The sequence below is a fragment of the Tubulanus polymorphus genome, chromosome 2 (assembly GCF_964204645.1).
Source record: "Tubulanus polymorphus chromosome 2, tnTubPoly1.2, whole genome shotgun sequence".
Classification (NCBI taxonomy): domain Eukaryota; kingdom Metazoa; phylum Nemertea; class Palaeonemertea; order Tubulaniformes; family Tubulanidae; genus Tubulanus; species Tubulanus polymorphus.
The window spans coordinates 17,850,872-17,875,538 of record NC_134026.1 but is presented as its reverse complement, the minus strand read 5'-3'; the positions used below and the strand labels follow the sequence as shown (position 1 = coordinate 17,875,538).

General features: G+C 37.3%; 2 protein-coding genes and 1 pseudogene across 4 annotated transcripts in view; 1 reads left to right on the top strand and 2 right to left on the bottom strand.

Moving 5' to 3' along the window:
* LOC141899634 (mitochondrial proton/calcium exchanger protein-like) overlaps positions 1 to 24,292 on the bottom strand; it is a 39,982-nt gene extending 15,690 nt beyond the window's left edge. The window contains exons 1-3 of one of the 3 annotated variants that reach the window (XM_074786053.1): positions 24,152 to 24,292; positions 2,652 to 2,709; positions 1,394 to 1,925 (exon numbers count right to left, since the gene is read on the bottom strand). In XM_074786053.1, coding sequence (XP_074642154.1) covers positions 1,394 to 1,925; positions 2,652 to 2,709; positions 24,152 to 24,218 — 657 coding nt within the window. In that variant the 5' untranslated portion in view covers positions 24,219 to 24,292. Of the gene's footprint in view, positions 1 to 1,393; positions 1,926 to 2,651; positions 2,710 to 5,795; positions 6,067 to 24,151 lie in introns of those variants that run through there. The other 2 variants (XM_074786054.1, XM_074786055.1) reach the window with 2 other exon arrangements.
* Positions 10,503 to 10,973, bottom strand: LOC141900769 (putative ATP-dependent DNA helicase RecS). The gene is made up of 3 exons (XM_074787795.1): positions 10,840 to 10,973; positions 10,685 to 10,750; positions 10,503 to 10,531 (listed from the first exon to the last, which is right to left on the bottom strand). Exons 1-3 carry the CDS (start codon positions 10,951 to 10,953, stop codon positions 10,526 to 10,528), a joined length of 186 nt encoding a protein of 61 aa, XP_074643896.1. The 5' UTR covers positions 10,954 to 10,973; the 3' UTR covers positions 10,503 to 10,525.
* LOC141900834 (uncharacterized) lies at positions 11,938 to 19,436 on the top strand (annotated as a pseudogene).
* Positions 24,293 to 24,667: the final 375 nt, after the last annotated feature.

The following is a 24,667-nucleotide window of genomic DNA, read 5'->3' as shown; positions in this document are numbered from 1 at the left end:
GAAATTAGTATGATTGAAAATGAAAGATCAAAATCTAAATCATTCGACTTTCTTTCAAAAAGGCTGCATTGCCCTGGATTATGTGGTTTGGGAATTTAAACAGAATTTTGTATACATTCAGTGTTCCTCAAAAATTGATCTTTATGGGGCAAATTTCTAATTCGTTAGATTCATCAACAAGTCTTTTCTGTGTAAGTTTCAAACATTTCGTTGATCGAGTAAGAAAATGCTACACGTGTCCAGATTCTTCGTAAGCAGGTTTTCCATCCAATTGAGTAGTAGATCATACGGTACTCATATGTATCGGTGTGTTAACAGAAGTGTATACACTTCTATACATAGGTACGCGGGCACAGGCCTACACTACAGTGACACTAGTTCTTGACAGTGTTCAGCGATTCCACGTGCATTTGTTTACAAATACAGCAGAGCATGCGCACTGCAAACAAAATAATGGCAATTCTCTTGTGAAAAAAATCGCAGCGAATCTATCTGCCAAGTGCGTAAGGGGCTGCTACGGCCTCGTGAGTGCGCAGAAGGCGGGCAGAGCGTCTTAAAGTGAAAACTTATCGTAGAATGTAGCCGAACCGATGGAATTTTACAACAAACTGTCTGTTTACTGATTGATGATACAACATGGTTGCTCTCTGCATACTTAACAATGATATTCCTCCAATAAACAACTCCGGTGAAATTGAATAAAATGATCTATCTTTATTGGTGATATCGTATCATAGTGGTAGCCTACCGTTTACCGTTTAATGTTTCGAATCATTATGAGATGGTTTTAACTTTATCAAAGGCATTCCCGCATGATCACATAAACTACCTATACGGGCTTCAGTCACAGTAGGCCTGCTGTACCACTGCTCTAGAAATATGTATTCTGACGCTGAGAATAAATCCCAATTAATCCCATGGCTACTGGTAGTTGGAATAACAGCGATATTCAAACACTATGATATTTATAAATCAGAGGTACATAATTTTATGTTTTTCTATTCAGAAGAGACCGTTCCCCATTTTTTATTGCCAAAGTCAATGCGGACATATCGCGATTGCTTAACCCCCTCTTATCTACCAGATAACTAACGAGAAAAATGCGATAGAATAACTTTTTTGGCCATTAAATCAGAAATCTGGCGATGCTATTTTGTAAGGAATAATTGAAACATTATTTTGAATCATTTTCAGCTGTGTCTACTGTTTTACGAGAACAGAGTTACAATTTGAAGTTACTACGCAAATGTGAAGAGTCGGCGCTTTTTTTCAACTACGACTTTCGATCCATTTTACTAGCATTGGCATGACGTCATAGACATCAACCATTGCTAAAAATGAATTTGATCATATTTACTTAAGAATAGTTAGAAAATTGATATTAGAAATTTACCTGTCTGCGTTCCCTGCGAGAAAGCGCACTACCCCGTAGTACTTGCCAGAGCAACTTACTCGATATCTTTATATCGATTCCCAACAAACGGAAGCCATGATAATAGTGTTTCACCTCGGCGACGAATCGTTGTGTTAACGTTTTTTTCGGTTCCGCTGCAACAGCTTTTTGCGGTTTCAGTTTCGGCGTCGAAACAGTCTCTACATCGTTTCCTTTTTGCTGTTGCTCCTTTTTTAGCACTTTCACCGTTTTGGTGACATTCGACTCTTCTTTCCGGCGAAGACTCGATGTGTGCAGCGTTCGAATTGATAACCATTGATTTTTGAAGTCATAATTAAGCAATAAATTATTTCTATAATCGTATCTACTACCCGAGTTGCATTGAGTTGCAGTGCCTAAATTATGGTTGTAGCGTATAAACGTACAAGTTCGACACTGACAAGAGATCAGGTGACCATTCCTTGGTACATGAAAGTCGCTAAGATGACGGGAACTTGAGGTGCGTACGGATAATTTAACAAGGCGTAGACGACTGAAAAATAAAGAAGCTCATTCCATAATAATTTTAATAAAACATTAAACTTTGCCTTACGTGGTACTTGGACTGCGAATAATTCTCCAAGTCGACCAGATTCAAAGTTATGAATCAGAGACACTGAAGATTTTTTCCAAGTTTTAGTAGGAAAGAGGAGTCTACTACATCTTAACTACTCTTGTAACTTAGAGCCGAGGCCTCTATGCTTACAAATAAATTTACTTGAAATCAATCACACCGGCACACTCTAGAGCATTATTTGTCATAGGCTTAAATGAACATCATAGGGCTAAAAACGGTTTTGGTAAAATTCAGGTCGGATAAAAGCGGTGGCAGATAGAAATAGCTCTAAATGGAATTTTCAACAAAAAAATGGAAATGTATTTTTAAGTGGAGGTTCAGCGTTGATATCAAGTTAATCTGTTTTGATTTAACTCAATCGTAAATGAATTGAGTTGAGCACATAGGTTCAAGTTAATACCAGTCGATAAAACTGGCCCAAGGTGTACAGCATAAGTCCGCATGGCCTTCAGCCAAGCGAGCTCAAAATGAGGCTGCATATGGGCCTGATGTTCATGGTATAGCTGAATACATTTGTTTAATTCTGGATAAGCCAGTATTTACAGGTCTATGATCTACTAGTGTGCTCTGATTCAAAGAGAAAAAATCTGGCATATCAGAGAGTTGAGCACAGTCAAAGCCCATTAAACAGAATGAACATACTTTTTTTCATGAGGATTATAGCATTTCTGGCACCTTAAGCCAACCATATTCACATATCCTGCAAAAATGAAATTTTTCATAGATTAACTTAAGAAATCCAATTAAAATGGCATCATTAATTACCTTTTGAATTTCAGTTTTATGTCAATGTTATATGTTTATATACAGGGCTGTATAAAGGCTACGAGCAATTGTTGAGATAATTGTTGAGATAATTGCTCGTAGATTAAGGTAAGTCCTACTGTATTGAGTATTTAGCTCATACAGTACCGTCTAGTGGCAGCACCTTGAAATCTAACTCTCCTGGAGCCTGGATTAGTGGTTATTATACTTTCAAGGGCAACCTCACTCTCTGGATTTATGGACTACAACAATCAAGTAGGGCCTTGAGTGTCTCACTACATTTATGATGTACATTGAGATGTCGCTGAAGAAAGGTCCTTTAGAAATAGGAGATACAAAACTTTTGAGGGGCCAAGGGCTAAAACTCAGAATTTGAGGGATTTTGTACCCTCAAAAATGGATTTTGGAATGTGAGGGGTTTTTGGGGGATTTGAGGGGCTGTAGGAACCATGTTAGAGCTATAATCACCAAAATTCTAGGGGCATTTGATAACTACTAATTTCAAGTTCGGTTTTATAGACTGGTATTAAATTTATCCCAGGGTTAACTCAATCAAAAATGAATTGAGTTAACCAATGGGATAAAGATACTACCAGTCTATAGAACAGGGCCCTGGATAAATTCAAGGGCAAGTCTAGGATTATTTGAAGAGGATGAACCCTTGAAATAAGAATCGTCACTTCCGTTTGAAAAAAGTTGATGTTGGATTTGGCCACCCGAGCGCAGCGGATCATTATGGGGGGTCTGGGAGCTTTACTGGCCTCTGAAATTATTTTTCGTTTGGTTATTCACTTTGCAAAAAACTCCTGGATTCTAAGAGAGCATCTATCTCAGTAGCGGGTAAAATCCCTGGAAATTCTTCAAAGTAGGTAAAATTACCCTACTGTTGAATGGAATGCAAGTAGATACAATCTTACAGTCAATTTATTCAAGAATATCATGAGCACATGTACAATTTCAATTAAACAAGCAGCCTCAGAGCTTTAACACTGCGACAATGAATATCATACCCCAGGTGTGCAAAATGTTATTTTAAGTTACCAGGTCCCTAGCTGTCTTGTATTTTGCTGGGTTGGCCTATCGGTGATCACTGATCAGAATGTTTAGTGTTTTAGGAAAAGACTAAAGGTCAGCAATTGAAATCGTTATAGTCTGCCGTTCAGTTGCACAATTATTACAAAATAAATATTAATAAATATTGTGCAACTTGGTCATTCCTTATTCTAAAATCTAGTTGCACATTCTGCAATTATCTTCTTTGTATGATTTCCTCATGAGATTTATTTTTTTGACGTGTCTACAAATTTTGAACAATAAGATATCAATTGAATTTTCAAAATCATCATCAGACAGTGCTGTCCAATACAAAATTGCTACGCAAATAATTAGGCCTACCGGTATATTGAAGAAAAACTTCCTTTAATAGGCAACTGCAGATTTAAGAATTGTTACAATGAACCAGAAATCGCATGAGTGACTAAACCCTGGTTATTCCTATTTCCTAGACAGGGTCCAGAGATGTCATGAAAGGCTTAAAATTAGAGGCCCAGGGATACCATACCCACTTGACAAATTGCTTGACAATTCAATATTCAACAACCTGGTGAATTTAATACATGAAACCAATGCCTTGAAACTCATCACAATCGTAGAGCTTATCATGAGCTACAATTCTGCAATTGATTGTAGTTAAGAAATATGCATAGCTACCCATTTATACAGAAATACATTTCTACAATAATGATTGCGGTAAAAATTATGCATAGGTACCAATAGAAATATTTAAACGCAATATCTAACTCCCCCCAGGTGGGGAGAACAAAAGACTTGGTAAGCCCAATTCAGATGTGTCTCATGACAAAATGCTGACAATGATCAAATAGTAAGACTATAAAATCAGTTCAGGTTTTCCTCAAATATCTTTTACACATCCATGCATGAGGACTGGTAGGACAAAGATGTCCGCCATTTACGCAAAAATGACCGATCAAAAAATAGTTAGGCCTATCATGAATTTCAACAGGAAATGGCATACCATTAGTAAAATTAATTCTGACCAAAAATATGGCCATCTTGAATCTAATCGACCCAATTTCTCTTATGATAATGGGCCCAGAGGGGTATACATCGAAAGGTATTGATCTAAGTGTCTTCAGAATTTCGATTACATTTTCAACAATTTGTTAAAAGTGCTGCTTTTGACAATCAATAATGGCTACCATCTTGCATCTGATTTGGCCAGTTTTTGGGCTGCACATGTGTCTAGACTAATAACATGCATAAAACCAATATAAAAACAAACCTTTGAAGTGTCTTTAAAATTTCTCAAAATAACTGAATTCCATCTAAGGACAGACCAACGAACGGACGAAAAGTGACAGCAATAGCCTGCTGGGATTTAGGTCCCCGGTAAAAAAAAAAAATGACCAGAGCTATCGGTCTAGTTAGGACTTTCTGGGCATGAGTGGTTGTTTTAAGATTAGTGATAAAATCTCTGTTTCAGCCACTGAAAAGTCGTTAACAAGTATAGGCCTACCAAGTTTTGTGATATTCCTCATGGTTATGGAGAAAAATGTGACACCAATAAAAGTTGACACTGGACAGACAGTCAGATGACACCAACTCATCCCCCAACCCTACAGCTCCGCTGATGTAATACCAATATGTCATTACTTTAGTAAACGCTATTTTGCCAACAATTAGATAAACTAACAAAAATAGCAATAAAATATATTATTTCATTAGGTATAGGTTTAGGGTATCGACAAGGAAAGGGTCTAGAGGGTCCTGAGAGTTAGTCTAGGATCAGCTTTACAGCTAATGATAGGATCAGAAAAAAAAGTTTTGGGCTCTTTCCATTAATTACACACCTAATCAAGGCAGACACCCCGCCGTTGCACCATTTCATTAGGTATAGAAACGGAATCGAATCGTTAAATAAAGTTGCCAGGATTGGAAGTGTACATCAAGATCTCACGTTGTTTATATAGGTACAATGCCGCATCAGCAAAATAATATCACCTGCTTTAATGAAAATGCAGGCTGATCGAAGTAGAACTACATGTATCGTTCACCGAGTCCTGAGAGTAGCCGGTTCATGGCGCTCCGTATACTGCGTGTACTAGCACGCGTGAACCACCCACCCAGTCACGTAAACGTTATTTTACGTCGAAAATTGCCACCTGCTCAGTCGGCACTTATACCACTCAGTACTCAAACTACTCATCCGATTCCAATAAATAAACTACTTACACTGACATTATGTTGTTATCTTTTTATTCTTTACACTCCGAAGACTATATTTGAAGTTCAAAAAATGAAAAATCGTCTCATACACAAATAGGATGACAAGATGGCTAACACAGCAGTAAGAACAAGAAAGATCAGAGGTTTGTAATGATGGTTTATTTATTACATGGTGCCCATGGGCACTGTTAGATTCAGCGCAGAAGTTAGTGAATTGAAGGAGTTAATCATATCCACCATACTAGACCATACATTGGTTTAGTAAGGTGCTCTATCAGCTTATACTTAACATAAAAGGAAATGCATGGTATGAAAGTATAAGGTAATTAGATTTTAAATGACAAACAGTTGTTTATAAAAGGAAGAGAAGGTAAATACGTCACCCATTTTAAGTAGGCCTAATAGATTTTGAAATGAAATACATATAATCATTATAAATCATAAGCCTCCTAATAAATTATAAGATTTCGTTAAATCAAAAGCATCTCAGATATCATATTCATATTTTTGCTGCTGAAGCTGAAATCAAATCTAGCTGTATCGGGAGATGAGAAAGTATTCTAAGTTCCATACAAACTCTGTCCGGATTTTCAGGATTCAAAGCCAAGACCTAAGGCTAAAAATTGATACCTTGTCTCTCCACTCATTGCTGAGCGTAAAAGTTGACACAGCCGGCCAGCTATCTACCCCGCACATTACTTTTTTTAAACCATGATCAATGATATTTTACTATTATCAGACCCGGCAGATTAGAAATGAACTGATAAAGTTCAGAGGTCAAACGGATCCCACGTGTAGGCACGATCATAGCGAGTAACCCGCAACTATCCAAGTGTTCGAATTCAACTATATACCACACAATATTGGTCGATATGTTTGGTGTTTTTAATGCAAATTAGAATTGTTTAAAATTCATCTGCATTTCGATACAAACGTTTTTTTTCGTCAAGATAATCCTGAGCGTATGCATAATTAATTTCAATATTCCAAATATTATTTTTATGTTTCAAATATTTTCAAACAAGTCTTTTTTATTAACAGAATATCTTTATCTAAAGATTAACGGTGATTAAGATGTTACTAAAATGAGGGCGCTATCATCACAGCTCCGCAGTAAATACTGCAAACTACGCTGCGCATCGACATGCAATTTTCAGCACAGTAAATGAAAAATCATCTTCAATTTTATTTCTTCTTGTAGTTTTCTCATTGAAGAATTTTATATGTTGTATCAGTAATATATAAAAAGCCTACTTGTAAATTCAACAGCAAATGTTGTACAATTCTGCTCATGTTGTTTACGTAAATAGATCAAGATGACGTCACACTACAACGCTAAAATCCCCAAAAAACGGCATAAAATTGCCAATTTACCCAATTTAGGCTTCATCAAAAGCAGTTGCCACTTAGCTGCCATTATAACAGCCAACTTAATGCAGACCTTGGCCCATGAATCATTTCACACTAGGAGATAGGGGTCAACACGAATTCAGCACTCCGTTTTATACTAATAGATTCAGCTGCGCTAAATCTAAAAATCGGTTGAATGAGATCTGAGTAGTGATGATATAATAAGAGGTGAATTTAAAAGAAGGAAGTGGATATTTTGCCAATGCGGCATTATTTTAGTAAACGCTATTTTGCCAATGGCGATATGGTAATAAGATATGACAATAAAATCATTATATTGGGTTTGGGTTAGGGTTTCGATAGGGTTAGGGTCCAGAGGGTAAGGATTAGGGTAAGGGTGAGGTTAGTCTGAATACCAGTTGTTGTAACTGGTTCCCTACAACGTCTGACGCTAAAGTATCAGGTTAACTCCTGTTAATTGCAATGCAACAACTGATTTTAGTGTCAAATCAAACCTTTGTACTTAATTAGTTACCTTTTTGACTTAGAAAACGTGTTTTATAATAATATTTTTGATGATTTAAATCGCGAACCGGTGAATTTATTTATTTGATTTGAATTGATTGCCCCAATCGGGATTTCCAATACAGACTAAATTAATAAAATGTGAAAATTCAATACATCTCTCTAAAATTACTCTAAATGTTATTTTTTGTTGATAGAATGCATAAATTTTTGTCAACTTTACCTTAAGAATTTGAAACAAGAATAATATCTGCATTGGCATCAATGTCAGTCCAAGTTTAAGTCCGAATCCGTAATTTACACTCCCACCATGCAACACAAAAAGCTGCCATATTTGTTATGTTGCTTCACTTCACAAATTTATGCAAAAACAATAGTAAACTTCCATCTGATTACAGAAAAGTCAGTTTGAGGTAAGTTGACGGTGTTTTAAGGAGTAAAATAGACACTCAAAGCCTCGTCTAAATTAACCTTATATGAGCTTTGCCCTAAAGGTTGTTTGTGGAACGACGGCTATGTACTAGACTAGGGCGAGTTTTAGGGTCCGTTTTTACCCCTAGGGATAGGGTTAGGGTAAGGTGAGGCTATATGAAGTGAAAACTTACGGGTGGTTTTTGAGTGAGCCCGGTAGTCTAGTGGAAAGACATAAGGCTAGCAATCAGCTGGTCCGGGTTCGAATCCCGCTCTATGCCGCTATTTTCTCTAACTCTGTTAGTTGTCCACACTTTTCTTGAATTTTCTAAGTCGCACACCTCGGTGCCTATGCGTGGCGTCAGTTAGCCAATGAGAACGCGCCATTGACAAAATAGCGTTAACAGGAATAATGCCGCATTGGCAAAATATCACCTGCCTTAAAAGAATTTAAAATCATCGGTATACACTGTGGCTTCTGCGACTAAGTGTCAGGGGTCGCGATAGTTAGTAACCTAATTGTTGGTGGTAAGCTTTTTATTATCGGATGGGCTTATACCAACGTTAGGGATGACAAGAGCCAAAAAGTAACACTTCAAAAATATACTTTCTATTCACTTCAGTCCGTAAGTGGGGGTTTGAAAGCTAAACTGGGATAGGTCCCTGTCAAAATGAGTCGTTTATATGCTCCTTGATACCATTGATCGATAATAATCGTCGTTTATTCCTGATATTTCAGAAAATTGAAGGCATCCGCCATTTTTTTGTGACGTCACGCAAGTGTGGACATATCAGCTGTGGACGGTTCAAAGAGAAAGCCGGGTTATCATAAAACGAGAACTCAAGTTGCATGAAACGGCGAATTATATTTTCGTATCGCGTGATTGAAATATATGCAAATACACAATAATTTGTAAACAAGCATATATGATTTTACGGAAACAAGATTAGAATATTATTTCAATTAAATATTCGATCCTTCACAACTCGATGATGATGTTGATGATTCGATATTATATAAAGTCTCAATGTCTTTGATACATTCTTTACATGGACAATGAGACGCACAATTGGCACAGCACGAACACAGCTTACACTTATCGGTTATGCAATCGTAATTCTCACTCTCACTGACGGAAAGACTTTCTAGAAGAATTTTTCGAATACATGCTGAATCGTCGTTATATGATATGACGGCATGTTTCATATCCTTAGTAGTTGACCGAGGAACAACCAAACTGCGCGGATAAGCATAACATATAGCTGCACCAAATTGTCCATCTCTAGAACAGCGACCAACCTCTTGCCAGTAGCTTAGAATGTTTTTCGAAATACCCCAATGTATAATCAGACGAACATCATCAATCTGAAAACCCATTCCGAAGGCAATTGTTGCTACAATACATCGTATCATAGAGTCGGTCTTCTTGAATTCATCTAAAATTCGCTTTTGCGTTGCCGCGTGGGTTTGTCCGTGAAATAATTCGACACGAAAATGTCCATTATTGTATGCATTCTCTTTAAGATAAATGCCCAACCACATACATATGTTCTGAGCAGCCATTATAGACCTGAAATGAGAGAGAGATATATAAGGTTGCCGGGGTGAATCGATTTCATGGAATACGATATGATATTTTATGTGGGACCTTTCTGTGAGAAAGTGTGCTTACTTGCAATAAATTATCACCTTGGGGTGAGAAACATTTCTATGGTTCAACGATTCCGCTAGCCAATGAAGATGTTCCTCATAATCTTCCTTTACATACTTTTTTATATCGAGATAAATATTCGGCCTACAAATTTGCACATTAATATAGTATTAAACGTTTACATCAATTTAGAATGAAATGTATTGTTATCAAAACTTTACCTATCTGGAACGACGGCAATGATTTCGCAATCACCTTCAAGTGTCAGCAAAAGAAATGAGGTCGATTCGTTGCTGAAAAAGCACCGTAGAATAGACAGCTTGCTGTAGTCAGTTCGGAAGTCATCACCCCTAGTAAAAAATGAGTTTTATTAGAAATAGAAGGAATGAAATATAAGGATCATTCACTACACTTAGATTAACACCTACCATTGTGAAATGCAGTGAGCTTCGTCGATAGCTACAAGGCAAACCTCTTTTTGATAGTTGGGAGATAGAAGCATATCTAGGCATTTCCTTTTAAGAATCATCTCGGGACCCATGAAAACAATGGAATGTTTTCCACTAGCTAATTCTAAATATAAAAGCTTATACAAGATGTGTACGAACAATCATGGAAAATGCTCGTTTAATACATGCCATTCAATTTCATAGCTTCTAACTCATATTGTGTTGTTTCGCTGGATAGTGCAATTGCGGCAATCCCCCGCGAATTCAAATCTGTTACCTGATCATACACCAGGCTTTTCAAAGGCGATATTACGATCGCAATATGATGTGAACCTTTTTTCATCTGTAATACGAATACATACATATATGAAAATACAAAATACCTACACCAATTTGAGCAAGAATATCTATGAATACGAATAAATTACTCACTTGTTGGTCAAGAACTAGAGGCGGTAATATGTAGCAGGAGCTTTTTCCATAACCAGTTGGCAAAAGTGCGAGTACATTCCCCCGATATTTTATGATTCGTTCTATCGCATTCATTTGTTGAGGCCTTAACGCAAAATTATATCCAAATTTGGACATAGTATTTTCGACATTCTTCGCGAAATTTGTTTTTCCAAGTTCGTTACATTTACCGTCATCCATTTTAACAAGCCTTCACTAACGAATGAGTTGTTTGATCTGTAGAGAATCCCACAATGATAACGAAAAAATATATATAAAGTGCGAAAATGTTTCCTTTAGCTAGTTGTTGATTTGACGACGCTTCGACAGCGTTCTAATAAAATTCAAATAACTACTATGTACAATTCTCCCTACAATAAACTTATATCCAAATTCTTTTGAAAATCGGTTAAGCTCAACACGTGATATATCCTTTGATCATCTGTTGCTTTGTTATATTTCACTCATCAATTACAGTTTCTCAACTTGTAGTCACTATGGTTTGATTTAAGTAACCCCTAGTTTGTCGCTTTACATCTATGAATTAATTTTAATGAAACTTTTATTCACTATTGTATTATATAATTACCCCCTAGTTTGTTCTTCTTTAATCTATTTTAGTGTGTAACTGTTTCTATGTTAATTTTTCCATTAGTTTGTACCAGTTCTGATTACTTGAATTAGTATCTTTGTCCTGTATTGTATAGGCCTATATATCTCATAATTTCTGCTGTAACTCAGTATTCCTGTAGATGTTTATTAGAACGCTGTCGAAACGTCATCGAATCAACAATTAGCTAAAGGAAACCTTATATCAACTTTATAAAGATGACTGACGCAGACAAATGCGCCAATTGTGCAATACGATTTAAACGTTATCCGAATGGACAATTCAAGAGATATTCATTAAGTTCTAATTTACCGAAATTGGATTGCAAGATATCGGACCTTATTCAATCAGATTTTCTGAATTGTACGAAAGATATTGCGGATTTGACGCCATATTCGACATGTGTTGGTTATCATCTTTGCCATGAATGCACAACCAAGTTAGCCACATATTATAAATCGAAAACATCCATGGCTGCTGGTAAAAACGATTTTATTGCATCAACGCACAGGTGGGATATCTAGCGAAAAAAACAAAACTTAGCAGAGAAACTTAAGTTTCGAACGCCGGTCGGAATCGGTAAAGTGACTCACGACGTAGTATCTGCAACCGTTGGACAGAGCCCGAGAAGGCCAGCTGAATTGTTCAACGCAAAAAAGGTAAGCTCTATTTACTATGAGCAAATTTCACCAATCATTCACCGATATTCTCAGATGAATATTATATTTTGTTCTTTAAGAGATTTTCACTCCGAATGAAATTATGAAATGAACACTGTCCACTTAAAAACAATAAAAGGTGCAATTGAATGATTCGTTTGTATTATCGTAGATATGTGGACGAAATCATGCGATTACTAAATACTCCGCCCGAGTCAGATCCGTTCATCTTGGATGTTTGTTGAAATATTTTTTGTGACACTATTTAAGAAATACATAAAACCCAGCTCCGACAGCATAGTTGGAGACATTGTTATGGCTCCAAAAGATCCGACTCGAACAGATCCTACTGTAATAGTTGCTGTTTCATCATTTATATATACATTATGAAATGATTATTAATCATTGTCAATAAATGATAAATAACAAATTATTACAATGAATTGCACATTGAACCAATTTGTCCAATACATTGGTCTGTAATGTTTTATCTTTTAAATGTATATTACGTAGGTTACAAAAATCAAAGCGTCGCACCGAGCGTCGAAATACATCGCAGTTATTCGATACGGACTGGGTTTCAGATACATATTCAAAAGATCTACTTGAATTACATTATTTTATTATATTATCTTGTTGTAATTTTCTAGTGTAATTTAATTCGTGAATAAAGAATAATAATAATAATCTAGCGCGGCGAAAAAAGCAATGATTAACGTTATGACAAAAAACATATCTGCAGAAGTGAGGCGTCTCAAAGAAGAAAGAGATTTTCATTTGGTGGAAAACCTAAAAACTATTGAAAACCTGAATTATTTTTCATGGACCGATACATTTGAATGTGTTAAGACCAAAGCGCCGACACTTTACGCCTGTCTTAAATATGTCGCCGTAAAGAGACCTCTCAATGATTCCGTATTAAGGAGAGCTATCAACATTAATAAACATGTGTTCAGAGAAAAATAAGCATTGAGATTGATAAATATTTATATTGATTTCTATTTTAGTGGTAGCCTTAAAAAAAGGCATGTCATCCCAGCGATCGGAATGGCATTGGCGACACTGCTGAATATGCGACATCCAAGGACTTTCAAGTTTATTCAGCAGTGCAATTCTGTTCAAATGTGGAGAGCGGGCTGCTCACAAAAAGTTATTAGACATTGAAAGCAAACTTAGTTTCGTATTCAATTTTACATTGCTAATCAATATTTATTTTTGCAGCTCTTTAGAATATTCAGCTACATCGGTTTGTGTTTGGGTCACCAACAGACTAGATTGATGATCGATGTTTTACAGGAAACACACATCATGGATTCAACCGCAGTAAAATATGAACTTGAAGATCTTTTGGCGAAACCGCAAGGCCCTTGCCAAGAATCGACAAACGGTGAGTGCACACTGTAGAACGCGAATCAAATATTGAAAATTTTTCATCTATTTTCGATATTGTACTATATCAATTTAATATTTTTATTTATAGTTGACATAATCGAACCGGTCACTTCAGACACAGAGTCAAGCGAGGAACCATCTTCCCGCAGCTCCGACGAAGAATCGCGCTCACCGAGTCCAGAAGAATCCGAAACCGACGCTACCGCAAGTGTTGATAGTTCTTCGTCGTTTGAGCCAACAGATAACTCGCGTAAGTCAAATAATGTCAAAAGCAGTACATGCTACGTTTAGTCCTATCAAAATCTACCAGTGATATCAACTGTTAATCATAATTGCATCTTTACATTCTTTTAGCTAAAGGCATAACAATGTGTTGGGATAACGTCGGCTTGCGACAAATTACACGCCACAACAATTCAGAAAAAGGCAATAAACTAAATTTGTGGGCCGTGCCATACCTAAGCAGGAATCGAATAAATACTATGAATGAACGAAATATCCATGAACTATCCAACAAGAATGCTGCCGAAATGAAAACCGAAATTTTCCTGCCAGAAGAAGAGTGCTTTCGTAACGAAAAATTCCATATGGGTGTTATTGTACAACAAATTTTATGCCAATACGTCCCGTTCTTTAAAAACAACTTCGGCGATTTCGTTATTAACCACATAACGCATGATGGATTTTACGAGTCTTCCTTGAAATCAAATGCGGTCAGTTTGGATTTTCAAATTTTTCAAGCATCACATTTTATGAGTCTTCATATAAGCACATTTCAATTTCTGTTTCCAGACAAATCTCGGCGTTTTCCAGGAGAACCCGTCTTCAATAGCCGGGGTAATAAAAATCTTGGAAAACCTGCAACAATACGAACCGAAACAGCCGGATGGATCGCCAACCACTATTCTCTGTTGGGGTGATGGTTTATCGTGCGAGCGACATAACGACGCTCAAAATGTGGGTTCAATTCGGGTGATGAATGGAATCGCTTGGAGGGATTGGAGCCGGCTCCACAGGAATTCCACGAAAGAATGCTCTTGATGCAGGTGTGCATAATTATTCAAATTAATAGTACTCCAATGTTAAGTATTTTACTCATGTTCAAATTATATTTCTTTTTTAGGATGTAAGGAATGAATTTTTCAAAGGTTTGAGTGTCGCCGAACGTAGAAGTCTCGCCCACATTAGAAACGTGTTTGGCCATCATAATGTGAAGAAGGACGTTGGAGAAACCTTCAACAACACGTCGGAATTTCCGCGTTTCATGACACATTCTTTTGTCATACTATTGGCCTTACACTTACTTAAGATGGAACGGATCGACACAACCCTGCCAATAATATTAATTAGCCCCGACGACCTCCGAAAGTTCCTGAGCCAATTTGCTCGCGATATTGTAGATTTTTGAAGAAAAACATATCAGCAGAAGTGAGGGGTCTCACAGAAGAAAGAGATTTTCATTTGGCGAAAAACCTGAATTCGTTTTCATGGACCGATACATTAGAATGAGTTAAGACCAAAGTGCCGACACTTTACACCTGTCTTAAATATGTCGCCGTAAAGAGACCTCTCAAGTATTCCATATTAAGGAGAGCTATCAACATTAATAAACACGTGTTCAGAGAAAAATAAGCATTGAGATTGATAAATATTTATATTGATTTCTATTTTAGTGGTAGCCTTAAAAAAAGGCATGTCATCCCAGCGATTGGAATGGCATTGGCGACACTGCTGAATACGGGACATCCAAGGACTAAGTTTATTCAGCAGTGCAATTCTGCTCAAATTCAAGAGACATTCATTAAGCTCTAATTTACCGAAATTGGATTGCAAAATATCGGACCTTTTTCAAACGGATTTTCTGAATTGTTCGAAAGATATTGCGAAATTGACGCCATATTCGACACGTGTTGGTTATCATCTTTGCCATGAATGCACGACCAAGTTAGCTACATATTATAAATCGAAAACATCCATGGCTGCTGGTAAAAACAATTTCATTGCGTCAACGCACAGCTCGGGGTACCTAGCAAAAAAACTGAAACTTAGCAGAGAAACTTAAGTTTCGAACGCCGGTCGGAATGGGTAAGGTGACTCGAGACATAGCATCTGCAACCGTCGGACAGAGCCCGAGAAGGCCAGCTACATCATTCAAAGCAAAAAAGGTAAGCTCCATTTACTATGAGCAAATTTCACCAATCATTCACCGATATTCTCAGATGAATATTATATTTTGTTCTTTAAGAGATGTTCACTCTGAATGAAATTATGAAATGAACACTGTCCACTTAAAAAATATCAACAATAAACGTGTGCAATTGAATGATTCGTTTGTTGTATTAGCGTAGATAATGTGGAGTAAATCATGCGATAACTAAATACTCCGCCCGAGTCAGATCTGTTCAACTTGGATGTTTGTTGAAATATTTTTTGTGACACTATTTAAGAAATACATAACACCCAGCTCTGACAGCAAAGTTGGAGACATTGTTACCGCTCCAAAAGATACGACTTGAGCAGATCCTACTGTAATAGTTGCTGTTTCATCATTTATATATACATTATGAAATTATTAGTAATCATTGTCAAAAAATGATAAATAACAAATTATTACAATGAATTGCACATTGAACCAATTCGTCCAATACATTGGTCTGTAATGTATAATCTTTTAAATGTATATTACGTAGGTTACAAAAATCAAAGCATCGCACCAAGCGTCGAAATACATCGCGGTTAGTCGATACGGACTGGGCTTCAGATACATATTCAAAAGATGTAGCGCGGCGAAAAAAGCAATGATTAACGTTGTGATGAAAAACATATCTGCAGAAGTGAGGCGTCTCAAAGAAGAAAGAGATTTTCATTTTGCGAAAAACCCAAAAACTATTGAAGACCTCAATTCGTTTTCATGGACCGATACATTAGAATGTGTTAAGACCAAAGCGCCAACACTTTACGCCTGTCTTAAATGTGTCGCCGTAAAGAGACCTATCAATGATTCCGTATTAAGGTGAGCTATCAACATTAATAAACATGTGTTCAGAGAAAAATAAGCATTGAGATTGATATTAATATTTATTTGAGATTAATATTTATATTGATTTTCATTTTAGTTGTAGCCTTAAAATAAGGCATGTCATCCCAGCGATCGGAATGGCATTGGCGACACTGCTGAATACGCGACATCCAAGGGCTTTCAAGTTTATTCAGCAGTGCAATTCTGCTCAAATGTGGAGAGCGGGCTGCTCACAAAAAGTTATTAGACATTGATAGCAAACTTAGTTTCGTATTCAATTTTACATTGCTAATCAATATTTCTTTTTGCAGCTTTTTTAAGAATGTTCAGCTACGTCGGTTTGTGTTTGGGTCACCAACAGACTAGATTGATGATCGATGTTTTACAAGAAACACACGTCATGGATTCAACCGCAGTAAAAAATGAACTTAAAGATTTTTTGGCGAAACCGCAAGGCCCTAGCCAAGAATCGACAAACGGTGAGTGCACACTGTAGAACGCGAATCAAATATTGATAATTTTTTTATCTATTTTCGATATTGTACAAAATCAATTTAATATTTTTATTTATAGTTGACATAATCGGACCGGTCACTTCGGACGCAGAGTCAAGCCAGGAACTGTCTTCCCGCAGCTCCGACGAAGAATCGCGCTTGTCGAGTCCAGAAGAATCCGAAACCGACGCTACCGCAAGTGTTGATAGTTCTTCGTCGTTTGAGCCAACAGATAACTCGCGTAAGTCAAATAATGTCAAAAGCAGTACATGCAAAGGTTAGTCCTATCAAAATCTACCAGTGATATCAACTGTTAATCATAATTGCATCTTTACATTCTTTTAGCTAAAGGCATAACAATGTGTTGGGATAACGTCGGCTTGCGACAAATAACACGCCACAACAATTCAGAAAAAGGCAATACACTAAAATTGTTGGCCCTGTTATACCTATGCAGGAATCGAATGAATACTATGAATGAACAAAATATCCATGAACTACCGAACAAGAATGCTGCCGAAATGGAAACCGAAAGTGCTGTATGGGTGTTATTGTACAACAAATTTTATGCCAATACGTCCGGTTCTTTAAAAACAACTTCGGCGATTTCGTTTATAACCACATAACGCATGATCGATTCTACGAGTCTTCCTTGAAATCAAATGTGGTCAGTTTTGATTTTCAAAATTTTCAAGCATCACATTTTATGAGTCTTCATACAAGTTTATTTCAATTTCTGCTTCCAGACAAATCTCGGCATTTTCCAGAACCCGTCTTCAATAGCCGGGGTAATAAAAATCTTGGAAAACCTGCAACAATACGTACTGAAACAGCCGGATAGATCGCCAACCACTATTCTCTGTTGGGGTGATGGTTTATCATGCGAGCGACATAACGACGCTCAAAATGCACAGTTCAATTCGGGTGATGAATGGAATCGCTTGGAGGGATTGGAGCCGGCTCCACAGGAATTCCACAAAAGAATGCTCTTGATGCAGGTGTGTATAATTATTAAAATTAATAGTACTCCAATGTTAAGTATTTTAATCATGTTCAAATTATATTTCTTATTTAGGATGTAATGAATGAATTTTTCAAAGGTTCGAGTGTCGCCGAACGTGGAACTCTCGCCCACATTAGAAACGTGTTTGGCCATCATAATGTTAAGAAGGACGTTGGAGAAACCTTCAACCACACGTCGGAATTTCTGCTCACGGCGCATTCTTTTGCCGTACTATTGGCCTTACACTTACTTAAGATGGAACGGATCGACACAACCCCGCCAATAACATTAATAAGCCCTGACGACCTCCGAAATTTCCTGCGCCAATTTGCTCGCGATATTGTAGATTTTGTATGGCCGGATTATTTGACTGAGGCTAGAATTCACTGTATTCTCAGGGACGAAGAAGACAATTCTCCCTGTATATGTAATGAAGGTAAATGTAAATATAAGCCTCATGTTCTCTCTTCTCAGAGGAATCCTCAATTATGGAATATTAATTCACTCCTTTTTCAGATTCAGGTGATGAAGAACCAACGGTCGGTTGCGCTAATGGATTATTCAAGTACAAAACTTTCCATTTAGTCTGTATGGATGTCGATGCCGACGATTTAGTTGGAGATTGGTATTTTTCAGACGAATGTCGTCTGAAACAATACCCTTACTGCGCCTGTAAAAAAGATCATGGTTCGACGGCTGGAATGATTGGGTGCGATAATATAAACTGTCCAAATGGTAGCTGGTTCCATTTGAGCTGCGTTGGAATACCGGCCGGTGCTATCCCAGGTACTTAATGTCACTTTTTGTTTATTAACAAACGTTTTTTTAAATAGCAACTCAATTTTTCCGGAATTATAAATCACCAGTAATAAATAATACATGTACTTGCAGGTGGATCGTGGTACTGTTCGGCTATCTGTCAAAAAGTTAAAAAGAAGACAGGTGATGACTTCAAACTGAATTATACAAGCAGCGTATTATTATTCACGGGCCTTCAAGAATTAGTAAGACGGGACGCCATTCGTGAAAATGATGGCCCTGTCATCTGCCAATTTTGGAGAACAGACAATGCTTCGTTTTTTTATAAAGAACCACAGTAAATATGCAATATTGGGACATCGTCTAACGGCAGGTAAATATTTTATAGGATACCATGAATTCGATTAATATCATATCGGACATATCAATTATTCTCAAGATATTCTTACCGTTTATTCTAGGACTGAATGGTTGGCTATCGGAACGTTTGAAGCAGGACCTGGTATGGAATAGAACGGTCAATTACCGAGGTGGAAACGGTCAAAACTTGGAAATGGATCTGGTGAACGAATTTTTGAATCGCGAATTTAATGGTAAATTTCCTATGATCCATTTTACGTTCAAAATCAGAATGACAAATTGAGATTTTTTTCCTTGAAAATGAAAGTTTATAACTATTTTCGTAGATTCACTGAAAGATGCAAATGGCATGTTAACTGAAACTAGGGGTCCAGGGACACCATGCCCACTTGGGAAGTGGTGCCAAATGCGCAACAATCTAACAATTTCAATATTCAACCACTCTGGTGACCATATACAGAATCCAATGACCTTGAAACTCACCACAATTATAGAACATGTCAGCAGCTACGATTTTGTAATTGATTGTGATAACAAAATATGCCTTGTTACCACTTTAATATGGAAATACTAAAGTATTCTACTATTCAACGCCCCCTGGTGACCATATTCAAAACCCAATGACCTTGAACCTCACCACAATCATAGAACATGTCACGAACTATAACTTTGTAATTGATCATGGTAACAAAATATGCCTAGGTACCAATATAATAAGGAAATACTAAGTTATTCTACTATTCAACGCCCCCTGGTGACCATATAGAACAACTAATGGCCTTAAAACTTGCCACAATCATAGATGATGTCATAAGCTACAACTTTGCAATTGATTGTGGTTACAAAATATGCATTGATACGAATATAATATAGAAATACTAAGATATTGCATTATTTAACGCCCCCCCTGGTGGCCATATACAAAAACCAATGGCCTTGAAACTCACCACAATCATAGAACACGTTATGAGCTACAGCTTTCTAAATGATTGTGGTAACAAAATACGCTTAGGTATCAATATAATGTGGAAAAACTTTTTCCCACTTACGAATGAGTACTGCTGACACCAAGATGGCCACCAATTGCGTCATAATTGGCTGATGAAAAATACCTGTCTCAGGTATAAAACATCCCTTTCGAAAGAATACCCATCACAAATTGCAATGAGAAATGATAAACCAGTAGGAAGCTACAGGACTCAGAATTTGGGCCAAAATTAACATTTTTGGGCACTAAAAAGGTCATAGGACGGCCATCTTGAGTCCGATCGACCCAATTTTTGTTATGCTGATGGGCCCTGGGGGAATTCATATATATCCGAAAGATCAAGGTAATTGATCAAAGCGTCTTCAAAATTTCCCTCAAAAAGTTCAAAAATGTGTAAAAAGTGCTGATTTTGGCGAACAACAATGGCTGCCAGTCGGCCATCTTGAATCTGACAGGGCCAGTTTTTGGGCTGAAGATGTGTCTTGTGTAACCCAAATATCAAGACATTACCTTGAAGCGTCTTCAAAACTTCCCAAAATAACTGGATTCCGTCTACGGACGGACGAACGAACGGACGACGCACGAAAAGTGAACGCAATAGCCCGCTGGGACTAAAGTCCCAAGTGGGCTAAAAACCGTAGAAAGGTAGAGCCGCATGGTCGGAGAGTTCGGTCGTGCGCTTGATGCTACGTATGTATCAACGGTAACAGAAAAAGAATTTCAAAAGTGGTGCGGTCGAAAGGATAACTTCGAAGCGGATATCCGAAAATTCGTTGTGATGTTTCAGCAGGAGGACCTTTCTAGATATATACCAGATCGCGGTTCATTTGCATGCAACGTTTGTCCACCTTGCCAAATCTGCAAAGCACTTTTTTCCCAAACCGTTTGGCGAAGAAATACAAGGTAAATGCTTGTAAATACTTTCAATGGAAAGTGATCTTTTGCAAAGAAATTATATGTGTAGACATGCATAGAAGCCCAGCAGGAGCGCTGCCATCGATCGTTCCCGGAATATCGTTATAAGGTGTTGGCAAATGGCTCGACTGTGAAAAAACTTTTAAAGAGATATAGCACTAAATTGGAAATTCGAAGAAGTTTAGTTAAAACAATGAACGGTTAAATTGGCGTTCATTTTGTGTATGCAATATCGGTCGTATTATGAATGATTCATCACTTATCTATATATCGTTTATTTCATTAGTTTTATCTAACAGGATTAGCGCATCGACACATATCGCGATGATTTTAAATTCTTTGTTGCACTAATAATCAATTACCATTTTTGATTGCCGTTCAGATACTTAATTGACATACAATAAATATAGTTATGTCATTTACATTGTTGAAAATCATTAAAAAACCTGTTCCCATTAATAAATATGTTTACCACATGCAACAGTCATTTGCCTGAAGAGCGACAAAGCTTCCCCAAACTATTCGCATCAATAAAGATTATTACCATTACTATCATCGACATTTCAGCCAAGCTAATACCGTTTCTCGCGGGCGTTTTGATCTTAGAGCGCCACTATCTGCCACGGCCGCTACGTTCTCCAGGAGTTTTCAAAATGGCCGCAGTTGACTCGATGGAAATTTACTCTCACTTTACGACCGATTTGCACATGGATTAAGATCGTCAGGTGAGCTGTTATAGGTTTCAAACAAACTACAAATCTGTTGTGCCTTGATTGCAACAAAAATTAAACGGATATCTCAAAAGACTAGCAAATGCCAGGCAAATTACTCGTGAGTCAGAATGACTCACGAAGATTTCATTGAAAAATGACGTTCCCATTCCTGACTGCGGTTTGTGAAAATATCCAATTGTGAAACTAAACCACAGTCAGGTCACTGACTAGGCCAGGGTCGCAATAGCAATATACCACTGACACTAAGGTTCTGAGTGAACATGTATCACTAATGATTTATCAACCATAATGAAAGCCCATATTCAAGCACAGGCACTTGAATATGGGCTTTGATAATGGATAAATATTTGATAATTCACCAGCGATACGTTGTTCCTACTTCGATAGATCCGCCATGTTTTATAATATATTTACCCATGATGCAACGCGCGCCCGTCGTTTAGCTATACTATACAGAAAGGCTGGAAACGATCCTATCTCCGTAATGCTTAAATCTACCCGCAGTTATCGGGACAGATGACGTCACAGCAATCCCGAAGAGGCATCGCGAATTTTCAACAAGAAAATTAACTTTAATAAATTATTTGACGCCTGCGAAAAAATGTAGAATTTCTGGGATAAGCTAATGTGGAATTGCAAATTTGAAATCGAAGTTTTAAGAAATTTGGGGAATTATGAAATTTGGCGATTAGGTAGATGATACAGTCTTCGACTGGTCTAATTAAAAACAAGAAAATTAACTTTGATAAATTATTTGACGCCTGCGAAAAAATGTAGAATTTCTGGGATAAGCTAATGTGGAATTGCAAATTTGAAATCAAAGTTTTAAGAAATTTGGGGAATTATGAGATTTGGCGATGATACAGTCTTCGACTGGTCTAATTAAAAAAAATTGTCAACTTGTGACCGACTTCGATTCACTTTTGCTCTAAGCTTCTCTGAAACTTCATTGCCTCCATGGTTGAAGAAAGAGCTCTTCTGATGTCTGCTTCATCATGACTTCGAGCATATTGTGTAGCCAGCCGGCCCGGTCCAGGGGCCTGGTTTGGCTGTCACTCGATATCCTAGACTTGAGTCTGGGTTGAAGTAGACATCGTCATTTAAATAACTTATTCATGTTATTCTGTATGAATTACCCATGTGTCTTGTATTTTGTATTTTCTTAGTTTAAAATTTGTAACTTTATTGAATTTGGGAATTTTATCCTGGAATTTCAATGTAATAAGGATCAATAAAGTATTGAATTGAATTGTCACCTTATACACATGCCATCAGTGGACGCGGAGCCGTATATGACAGCTATGCCATTATAAATTGCTAATCTCATGAAACCTGCATACCCCTAATATCGAACATATTTTCTAAAACATTTGAATATTGAAATTATATGTTTACACGTTTTTATATAGACCGCTTGTAGCCGCCGATGAAATTCACGCCGGCCCTACTCAGATCGTAGATAGCTTCGTCATTCCACTAGCATCCCCATGACAGGGTCTGACTTTTATATCAGACTTCCAAATCGTGTATACATCCGCCATTTAACCGAATAATCCGATTTACTTATCATTTCTATTTATGCCTGCCGCTCCTGATATAATCATACATCCTTTACTATTACAATACGTCTTCTCATGATATTCAATGCAATATAACATTCCGACGTTCAAATAGAGGTCATTATATAATCACGGGAGCCATTCTACATCTTTATCAATAATATTTTGCCAAATCGCTTGTATGTGTACACATAAACCTGTGACGTTTTGCACATCGATTTACGGTTGTCGTTTGTAAAATGACGCTGAATGGTTAGCATTGTTTAGGTTTCATAATGGTAACGTTTTATAAGGCGTCAAAAATTCAATTTTGTTGCCATTTAAAATCTTTAATGGAGCTAAAACAGTGTCAATTTCCAAAAAGTCAGTTTCCAAAAAAATTATCTACAATTGAAATTATGGGCGCTCCTTATATTTCAGGATAAACATTGACACCTTGGGACGTACTTCGGCAATCATCGGCAGTGTTCGGCTGTCCCGATAACTGCGGGTAGATTTAAGCATTACGGAGATAGGATCGTTTCCAGCCTTTCTGTATAGTATAGCTAAATGACGGGCGCGCGTTGCATCATGGGTAAATTTATTATATAACATGGCGGATCTATCGAAGTAGGAACAACGTATCGCTGGTGAATTATCAAATATTTATCCATTATCAAAGCCCATATTCAAGTGCCTGTGATTCAAGTGACTGTGCCAGCCAGGCCTGCCGGCCGGCGGCTCCACATTGACATAGATTCGCCTTTGACGAATATGGTCAGACAAGAAAGTAAAGTAAAATAGAATCCTGCAACACACTAACCCTTCTGTACATTCCAATTCATCGTCTTCAACTTTGGTGGAAGAGTTCGGGACCATAATGATGACATTTTGAAGAAAGATTCGGGGAATTTGCAAGCGAACAGACTCTACGGATTGACAACCACCATTACGAAAAGTACTGACGTGTGGCAGCACTGTCCGGTCGCGAATTTATTTTTCACAAGAGACCGGCGCATGCGCAGACCATATTTTTCGCTAGACGTAAACAATAACAATAATAAACCCACGTGGTCTAGCGGATGAATTAAGACTGAACCTATTACTCGAAAGAAAAACACATAACCGTACTTAAAGATATAAACAATTACTGCATCAAAAATAAATTAGTCAAATTGTATAACAATTGTCAACTATTATTTAGATTCACTGTTGGATAGTGCATGAGGAACTGAAAATCGATCGATAAATTGCCCATACCATAGAAGTGTACACTTCTATCCCTAGTCTCTTAGTGCCTAGCCGTTGTTCCTGAAACAACGTCTATTGTCTTCTTCTT

Coding starts and splice junctions, on each gene's coding strand:
- LOC141900769 (XM_074787795.1), bottom strand. CDS start 10,953: ATGAATGCGATAGAACGAATCATAAAATATCGGGGGAATGTACTCGCA. Junction 10,751..10,839: donor CTCTAGTTCTTGACCAACAA/GTGAGTAATTTA, acceptor TTCGTATTACAG/ATGAAAAAAGGTTCACATCA.